This window comes from Camellia sinensis, chromosome 5, assembly GCF_055761805.1.
Source record: "Camellia sinensis isolate YWXY chromosome 5, ASM5576180v1, whole genome shotgun sequence".
Taxonomy (NCBI): Eukaryota; Viridiplantae; Streptophyta; class Magnoliopsida; order Ericales; family Theaceae; genus Camellia; species Camellia sinensis.
This window is the reverse complement of record NC_138965.1, coordinates 162,412,472-162,422,669: the sequence shown is the minus strand read 5'-3', so window position 1 is coordinate 162,422,669 and position 10,198 is coordinate 162,412,472. Positions and strand designations below refer to the sequence as shown.

The 10,198-nt window shown below is 33.1% G+C and overlaps 1 protein-coding gene and 1 long non-coding RNA gene across 2 annotated transcripts; both read left to right on the top strand.

The window, feature by feature from the left end:
* The first annotated feature begins 2,243 nt into the window (after positions 1-2,243).
* Positions 2,244-3,277, top strand: LOC145791835 (putative protein phosphatase 2C 51). Its single transcript, XM_082872282.1, has 4 exons — positions 2,244-2,249; positions 2,306-2,310; positions 2,387-2,593; positions 2,865-3,277. The coding sequence occupies exons 1-4, from the start codon at positions 2,244-2,246 to the stop codon at positions 3,175-3,177; spliced, it is 531 nt and encodes a 176-aa protein (XP_082728408.1). The 3' UTR covers positions 3,178-3,277.
* Positions 3,278-5,425: 2,148 nt separating this feature from the next.
* Positions 5,426-5,907, top strand: LOC145790255 (uncharacterized). The gene is made up of 2 exons (XR_014328939.1): positions 5,426-5,483; positions 5,615-5,907. It is a non-coding gene; the product is annotated as an uncharacterized LOC145790255 (long non-coding RNA).
* Positions 5,908-10,198: the final 4,291 nt, after the last annotated feature.

Below are 10,198 nucleotides of genomic sequence, written 5' to 3'. Positions count from 1 at the left end.
GTTGTGACTGATCTATCTACATTTTGCATATTTGATTTTCACACACTTTTTGATGAATTTTAGCATTTTGGAATCTAGCTTGAAAAGTTCCTTATTCTGCCCCATTATTTAAGTTTATCTTTTCATTCATTTTCAGATCATATTTTAATGCGTGTTAATTGCAAATGATGTTTGGTGTTGGAAAGATATTACAAACAAAATATATAAGCACATGTTGCATAATCAACCATTTCTTTGTAAGTTTTTTATTGAAATAAAAAAGAAATCTAGTAATTAACTCATGTTTTTTGGCTTGAGTGTCAGGTGTCACTACAAGAAAAGTAGCATATAACCACGCTTTTGTAATGGCGTTTTTTTAAAAAACGTCGTTTTAAAGATTTTCAAAATATTTTTGTAAATAACTCATTTTAAAAAACACGCGTGCTTTTGGTGTACGAACATGTTTTCCCTTTTAAGACCCATGCGTTTTTCATTCTTCTATTCTATTTCACGCAGCAATTGATAGATCTAGGTTTTCTATCTTTTCATCACTCCTCTTTCTTATGGTGAAAGGTCACTAGATCGAGCTTCGTAGGCTCCGATTCACGATCTGGTTCTCTCCATCTTGGCTCAAAGCTCTGAATCAGTCCGATTTGAAGATTAATTTTGTGAGTCCTCTGATTTTTTCATTTTGTTTATATACAAACTTAGATCTACGATCTCAAATCTGTTATATATATATATATATACTAATTTATGTCTATTGATCGCGATTGATTTTTATTCTATTGATCGATTTTTAGGCAAATCTCGATTGATTGATTTTTAATTTATTGATCGCGATCGAACACTCTTCTCTGGATTTGATCGATTGATTGCTTTCGTTCAGATCTGTAAGTTTGGGTCCCTATGCGCATATTAACATCCTCAAATCGACTCTATTTCTGACTCGTTCGTGGTGATCTTTGCGTTTGTGCTTTGTATGCAATTCTAGGGTTAGTCTATTGAGGCTAATCTCTATTGCGTTTGTGTACAGAGTCACAGAACCACCATCACAACCATACTGTGTCAATCTTTGCAGCAGCAATGTCTCTCTTCCTTACAATGGGTTTTGTGCACTGCAGATACCTGATTTCCACTCTGGTGAGTCTTCTTTGATTCCCTCCTTCCTTACCTTGCTTATGATCTGTCTGGCCCTGTCGTTTATGTATTTGGATTTTTCTGCTACTTTCCATAAATTTTAATGTCTTCAAAAGCCATGTATCTGTGTGTTTGTTTATATGTGCATCAAAATTTTATTGGATTTTATCTGATGGACCCGCAGAGTACGTAGAGTGACTAAAATTTGAGTTTATGTTCTGCAGCTCCAATAACAAATAGGAGGAAAACCTTGGAAGAGGTAGAAAGATAGGCTAAAATTTGAGTGTATGATAGGCCAAAATTATTGACAAAATTATTGTTAAGATGATGGGTAGAAAGATTTACTTATCCTGTCTGCTGTAGTTATATAAATAGAATCAGATGATGGTTTGAGTTGGGACCAATTTAAAATTCAGTCTGTCTATTGGTTAATTTGGGTATTGACTTAAATTTGATTTTTTCCAGCAGTGACCTCTCCGGAATATTACATAAGCTTTCCCCAAAAATTTGAAGCTTTTTATTCTCAAACATAGTTTTTGCTTTTGAATTTATTTGCATACTCATCTTAAAAGTCTCTGCTTATAATTGCATTTCAATATTTCCATTTTATCCACATGGTGACCCTTTTTCTGAGATTTCTGTAGTTTTATTATTGCATCCACTTGAACTTTTAAATTTTATTTTTTGTTTTGTTTGTGTATTATTTATATCGTTCAAATATCGACCCGTTTGACATTTTAAAATAAGAATACCACCTTTAGCATGGGTTAGTGATATTTGATTTATTTTTGTTATGTCGTCATAGTTCTGATGAAGGTCTACCTGTATCTGGTGATGAATCAATGCATGAAATTCTGCAGAAAGCTTTGTTGAGGACAATTCATGATATCGATACAAAATTTTCACTGGTAAGTATTCAGTCTTTACATTTTTCTTTCTCACCACAAGTGTTTCTCATTAGTTTGTTGTGATCATCCTACATTCCCAGGAAGCTTTCAATAACAGATATATTTCTGGATCCACGGCCACCATCGTTCTCTTGGTGGATGGTCAAATTTTAGTTGCTAGTGTTGGTGATTCAAAAGCACTCCTGTGCTCGGAGAAAATCAAGTCTGCGTTGGGGGATGAAGGTCTAATTCTTCCCATTATTATCAAGTCCCTTTGTGGTTAGACTCACATTCACTAGGCACTGCTAGATTAAAAAAATACACTTGTCTTGCATGTTATTAGCATATGACAACTAATCTACATGTATACCCATAATTAGAAGTCTTATTTCAAGCCATTTGGACATAACAGGTGCTTCAATAACAGTGTTTGATGTGGAAGAACTGACAAGAGATCATCATCCAGATAGAGATGATGAGAGAGCCCGAATAGAAGCTGCTGGTGGGTTTGTACGTTTGTGGGGTGTGCCTCGTGTCAATGGTATCTTAGCTGTATCCCGATCTATTGGTGATGTGTACTTAAAAAGGTGAATTTTCGGAAGCTAAAGTTAGCTTAGGCTGCTCATCTTTTTCCTCTTCACTTTTTTATGTTTTGCTGTTAGTTCTGCTCTTTAGCCATCATCCTATGGTAATGATGAGAATTATGTAATTTTCAAATAGTTTTGGTGAGCCCATTGCCGATCTCTGATATTATCATTCTCTGTCAAATGTGTGAGCTTTGCACTGATCATTATTACATGGCTGATATAACTAGGGATGAGACGTTTTTTCACAGTTTATTTTGTTTTTAACTGTCAGATATGGTGTTAGTCCCGTGCCTGAAGTGATAGGTTGGCGGCATTTAACTGCCAATGATTGCTATTTGGTTGTTGCATCTGATGGCATCTTCGAGAGTTTGAAACCACAGAAAGTTTGTGATCTTTTATGGGATGCAAATGTCCAAGTAAATGAAATGTCCAAAAGCTCATGTTCATGTTCATCCTCTTCCTCATTGGCTAACCGCATTGTCAACAAAGCGTTCAAGAAAGGCAGTAGGGACAACTTGTCAGCTGTTGTAATTCCACTGAATTTTACTGGTTTTCCCCAAGAACCCGCTGGACAGAATTTGTGATTTTGGAAAATCAGCCATTTTAGCCTTTCAAAAGGCATCTGCAATCAGATCGATATTCTTCAAGTTTCTACTTCGACAAACAGAGCATGTTTTTCATTTGCTCTGAAACTCATTTGAGATAGGATTGATAACTTTTGAAAGTTAAGAGTTTTAGAGTTTTCATGTACTATTGAGGTTTTGGAGTGTTTTTTTTTAATATATTTTTTATAATTGCTACATTGTGGGTAGAATACTACCATGCTATGTTTGGGACCTAGGATTTGTTCAAGGGAAAGGAAAAGAATTTTTTTTGTCAATACATTTGACAGTAGAATAATGATGATGTACTCGTGAATGTCTAGTTTAACATACTTCGCATAATATTTGTAATTTTTGTAGCTCATCTCGTGTCGATTGATAATAAAAATAAAATAAAATCCAATTCAACCAATTAGTATATTGTCATTACTATACAATATCCTAAGCAATGCAAAGCTAAAGACTGAATGCTTCGTCATTGCTGCTTCTATTTTGCAGGTTCTTATACAGAAGACCAGCCGACTTCAATGGAACCACAATGGCTGACAAGTTATCCATGCTGCCTTCTTCAAAGGCAGTCTTTACTATGCATTCGGCTGATGGATAATCGCAAGAAGGGAATAGCTTCAACATTTCATAACCTTTGGAATGTCTGTACGGCAAAAGATCACAGACATCTTGGACGGTAAGCTTTTCATATATTCCCTCAGATGAAACCACTAAATAGCTGTCGTTTTTGGTTAACTTTTAAGATGAGAGCTTATTACATAAACTTTTAAGATGAGAGCTTATTGTAATGTGTTTCTGCTTGTTCAGACTTAAATTACGAATCTCTTCAAATTGTGTAATGTATAAAGCATCATAATAGATTATATTAAGCTAGTACTTTCTTTAATACTACATAAGCAAGAGTTAAACAAACCTCTCTTCTGCAGCAGAAATGAGACCAGCTGTCAAAGCAACACCACCAAACTAAAACAAATAACGGTATCATTAATTCTATGCCAAAACTAGTATATGTAAAGTAGTACTCTGCGCAATTTACACAAACTCCAAAACTAACCAGTTGTATGCTACAAAATAATTTTCTTTGGAGGTCTATACGCCCTGTCAATAGAGAACCAAATAGATAAGTCTTGATGTAAATCTTCCCCTATGAGAGCATATCACTTTTGAAAGCAATCTACCTGTTGAAAGAATGCTCTTTGTGATAGCTTCTGCAAGGCCAATGCAATCTTCTTTCTTTGGTTTAGTTTGAAAAAATGAGTAGCTGTCCCACATTGGGAACCCACCATTAATGCTGGAATACAAACCATCTGACATATCACTTCTTCTTGGAAATTTCATATGCCATGTGTCTTCCAGCATATCTTCTTTCCTTCATTTTCAGGGGGTTTGCTGTCAAGACCGACCTTTCAACCATTCAAAGTTCTCTTTTTTGTTCTCATGTAAAAAAACCTTTCATTTGTGTTTTGAACTTTATCTCAAATCAAGATTCAAGAATCATTTTTGCATCACAGCCAGCCATGTCTAGTTTGTTCCCCCAGAATTCAAGTTTCTCACCTGTAAGAACTGCTTCTCCACATATAAGGACCAACCCAGATGTTGATAGGTATATTATACGATCCTTTTCGATTCGATTTTGATTCTAATGATTGGGTAGTTTTTGATGAGTTTATAGCTTTGATTGAATTGGGTTTTATATGTTTCTGGGTATTCTTAATTTCTTGTAGTCAATACTTGGCATAGCTCTTAGCAAAGCACCAGAAGCTTGAACCTTTCATGCAAGTCGTTCCCATATACAGCCGACTGTTGAATCAAGGTTGGCAATTACCTTTGGTTTTGGATCTTGTCTTTCTATGTTTCTATTGGGTTATCTTGTTTTTTGACTAATTTCTATAATGGTTCTGGTATATTATGAGAGAGAGAGAGAGAGAGAGGATTGGGATTGTGCATAAACCAAATTGGCTTCCAATTGGTTTTCTTGTTTTCAACTTTTTTCCAGTTGAAATTTGAAGGGATATTAATTTAAATTAAGGTTATGATTTGTGTTGTATATGTATTTAGAATTAGAGATTCTTGAATATTTATCAAAAAAAAAAAAAAAGAGAAAATAATTAGAGATTCTTGAAGGGTGTTTGTGTAATTAGAAATCATATATAAAAGTGAACTAAATCAATGGAGCTTTGATAGTTAACTATGCCTGTATTTGTTATAGTTGTTAGCTTATTAATCATCGTGTACTGAAATTTGCAGGTACAGCAACAGGTACAGTTTTATTATGCCAGGTAGTTGTCTCAATACGATGTACATGTTTATAGGATTTAATTGATTTTTGCAAAGATACGGGTTTGCAATCCAGTGTTGCTGCCACTATCATGCTTCTCTGATAAATTTTTCAATTCTATTTCTTTATTAGGTGCCTTACATCACTACTGCTTTGATGGATGCGAAGCGTGGCACGGAAGGGCGCAAGGATTTTTTGATTGGCTATCAAGGCAACTTAGTGGATTAAGCAATTTTCCTGATGCTGTAAATCTGAATTATGTATTGTTTCAATTTGTTATACTAGATGGATGTGACTTGTGAATGAAAACTTAGAATAGTTGTATTGTGTCGAATGTTAATGAATTATGTATTGTGTCGAATGTTAATGATTCAGTTAATTTGAATGATGCTTTAAAATTATAGGTTTATTATGGATTGAATGAATTATTAGGAATTACAGGTGTATTGTTTTCTTGCTTTGGCGACCAATTTATTAGTCGCGACAAATAAATTATTTTTTTTCGCAAAAAATGACAATTGCCGACCAAGAGTTTTGGTCGCAAAAAATACATCTATTGCCGACCAAAACAGCTCTTGGTCGTGGAAACTCACTTTTGCCGACCAAAAGTTTTGGTCGCGAAAAGTAACAAATGGCGACCAAAACCTTTTTTGGTCATGGAATGTCACAATTGACGACCAAACTTTTTGGTCGCGGAATGTCACGATTGGCGACTAAAATTTTTTGGTCGCAGAATGTCACAATTGGCGACCAAACTTTTTGGTCGTTGAATGTGATAATTGGTGACCAAACTTTTTGGTCGGGAAAATATCACTTTTCGCGACGAAAGTGTTTTGGCGACAAACTAAATTAGTCGCGGTAATTAAATATTTAGCGACCAAAAATTTAGTCGCGAAATCTAACTTTTGCCAACCAACCACAATTTTGGTCGCGAATTACTTTTGCAGACCCTCAATTGGCGACCAAAGTAGCGACCAAAAAAATTGATCGCGGATAACTTTTGTCGACCAAAAATTGACTTTTAACGATTAATTTTTTTGTTGTCAATAGTGTTAATTCTTGTAGTGAGAAAAATTATTAATACTAGTCCGTTAACTTTGTTATTTAATGCATAAGTCAATTAAGATTTTAGATATTTTATCCAGGCCTTATGTTGCGCATGCATGCATGGCTTTGGGAGGTCAAAAGTCGTATTTGTCAATATATACATGTGATGGAGAAGCCAAGTTTGGTGTTGAATGTCTACAATTGCTGACTGATCATGACTTCCGAAGGTGGCCTACAATTGTCCCCGACTTTGATGCAGTTCAAACTTGTAAGTAGTGATAATACCAGCTATTCGGCTATTTATAAAAATAGGAATTTTACATACAAATCCTAATAAGTGAATTAATTATTTAATAGATCTTATAATAATTAATGATATTTTTTATTAAATATTATTAAAAAAACGTTAGTAATTGTTAATTTTCAATGACAATCTGAAAATTTTGTTACAAAAAATATCATTAATTATAAATTTTAGCGATAATTTTAAAAAAATCACTAATTTACAACTTTTAACGACCGTTTGAAAAATTCATCACAAATAAATGCCACTAATTATAAGTTTTAGAGACAATTTATGAAAACCGTGATAAAAAAAAGTCACCAATTGTCAATTTTTAGCGACATGTAAAAATTGTTAAAAAAAATTATTTTTAGCGACGATTTTACTAGAATTTATTTTCAATAGGATTTGATGGGAATTAAATCTAAATATTAAAACTTTTTAGTAGTTTACCCTAACAAGGGACTGCAATATAGTTTTTTTCAAAAAAATAAATCATTCAATTTTTATTTTTTATTTATTTATAAACACAATAAGTTGAATGGATTAAGATTATTTGATTGACTTAATTTTTTATGTATAGGTGATATACATAAATGGGACAAGGTAGTTAGCTCAGTAATCCTTGTAGCTATTCTTTAGGATAGTGAGAATGTAGAGATTTATAATTCAAGTGGATAGAGTGATTGTGATCATTTCATTATAATATTACTCGTAAACCCTGAGATCATGTTTGATTCACAATATTAATAGTGAGGTATTAATAATCCTATCAAATTAGTGTGGTATTAACTATCCCACCCCTACTCCATTACTAATAATCCTACAAATTTGTTGGATTAATTATCTATTAGATTAATAGTCCTAAACCAAAATGTCAAAACAAACATAGGATGATTGGACCCACGGATTAATAATCCTAATCCCATACTTTAATCCTTCCAATCAAACATGCCCTTAATATCCTATTCTATGGCAACAAAATGAAAAGAAAGATATGCATTAATAATTTTACAAAAATGAATGGTACAACACCCTCCAATCCTAAACTGAAAGGAAGTCCTGCCCCTATTTAGTTTATTTGAAGCACTTACATTATGTTTGGTTGAAGAAAGGGAAAGGAAAAAAGTGTATAAAATTAAATTAAATATAGATATATTTTATTCATATTTTTTTTTAAAAATTTCTCCTCAAATCTGCCATTCAAACACAATATTAAGCTACAATTTTCAATATAGTTTATTTGGGCAAACAAGCTGAAAAGGCCGAATAATCTATAATATAAAACTACAACCAAAAACCTATTCGTCTACTTTTTTTAATCAATTAAGTTAATTTAAAGTGCAATCAAACGGGACACTCCTAAATGAGGGAATTTGTCCAAAATCTGTAGGGATCCATCATCCATGGCAAAGCGATGAATTTTGGTCTTCACCACATTTTTAAATAATAATAATACTAGAGTTGGTTTGGAATGTGAGCTGATTTTTTGATTTTTTAACTATTTTAATTTGGGATTAAAAGTCTCGTTTGTGATAAACTTTTTGATTTTTTTAACTTTTGTAAGAGAAAAAATGAAATAATTATAGGTTGGATATGATATTTTGTCATATTTTTTAAAATAACTAATTTTGTCCTCTATGACTATTTCAGTCCAAATGTATATCCTAAACGAAGCCTAAAAAAATTAATTAATATATCAACTAACAAATTAACTAGATACATGTCTTTTTTTTGGGTGAATAGACTAGATACATGACATACATGTCAATTTTATAAATATAAATCTTATCTAACATTGTTTTTTATTTTTTGGTTATAGGAAAATTTTCTTACTCTCTCGTAGATCCAAAGCAACACCTTTTGCAAAAATCATCAAAATATCCTGTTGTCCATTACTTTTTTGTTTTGTTTTTTTGTTACAGGAAAATTCTCTTACTCTCTCGCAGGTCCGAGGCAACACCTCTTGCAGAGATCACCAAAGCATCCCATTATCTGTTATGAGTAAGAAACTATAACCTGAGAACTTGTTCCGAACTTCCAAGACAAGTTCCGCTTAAGTCAGAACTCGCACAGCAGTGAAGCATTGAATCTACACCAAGTGATGTAATAACAACAACTTCAAATTTAACCTCCTAACCAATTGCATTAGGCCCAAAAAATTGACTAAAGAAGCTTCGAACTTGAATCTTGGGATCTTAACCCCCGGCCTTTACCAGGTACACTACTTCTTTGGGTTTTACCACTACAACATTTTCTTAATTTAGTGACATTTGAAAGTGCCACAAAACTATTCTTGTAATGACATTTTTTGGTCTTGTGGCATTTTGAACAAGTGCCACTTCTATCGGTGCCACGGTAGATACAAGTGCCACGGAAGATACTTGCAAGTGCCACTGCACCATCATGACTGAAAACTTTCAATGACATTTTAATGTCATGGTAGATATTATTTGTGGCACGATCAAGCGCCATTAAAAAAAGAGTTAGTGACACTTGTAAGTGTCATTACACCATCAAGACTAAAACCTTTCAGTGACACTTTAATGTCATGGTAGGCACTATTCGTGACGCTATCAAGTGTCATTCGTGACGATAATTCGTTGTAGAACAATTTGATCCGCTCTTGCAGAGACTCGAACCGCCAACCTCCCGCACCATAAACCTTATACACCACACTCTTCCCACTACACCTCTATAGCACCATATGATTATATATGCAATATATATTATTTATATAGTACATACATCTATATTAATATAAAAGTATATGTATAAACATAATTATTTTATTGAACATAATTTATGTAAAATAAACTATTTACTAGTAAAATAAAAAAAAAATCACTTTTGGCGACTAAAAATATTTTTTGGTCGTCAATTCTATAATTTTGGCTACTAATTATTTTTTAGTTGCTAAAAAACTTAACTTTTGTTGACCAAAATCGGATTTGGTCACCGAAGATGCACTTTCAGCTATCAAAATTTTGATCACCAAAAAATTTAATTCCCACCTTAGGATTTTAGTTCTCCCGCGCTAAAAATAACCACTTTTGGCAACTAAACTTATTTTTTAGTCGCCAATTATAGACTTTTGGCTACTAAAGTTTTTTTAGTCACCAAAAAGCTTTACTTTTGGCTACTAAAATTTTTTTAGTCGGTAAAACCCATATAATCAGTGACCAAACTTATTTTTAGTCGCCAATTGTAGACTTTTGGCTACTAAATTTTTTTAGTTGCCAAAAAGCTTTACTTTGGGCTACTAAAATTTTTTTTGTCACTAAAACCCATATAATCAGCAACCAAACTTAGTTTTGGTCGCCAATTGTAGACTTTTGGCTATTAAAATTGTTTAGTCGCCAAAAAGCTTTACTTTTGACTACTAA

What these genes read in the sequence shown, in the direction of transcription:
- LOC145791835 (XM_082872282.1), top strand. An exon ending in GGTGATGTGTACTTAAAAAG is followed by an intron (nt 2,594 to 2,864) that starts GTGAATTTTCGG and finishes TTTAACTGTCAG; the next exon opens with ATATGGTGTTAGTCCCGTGC.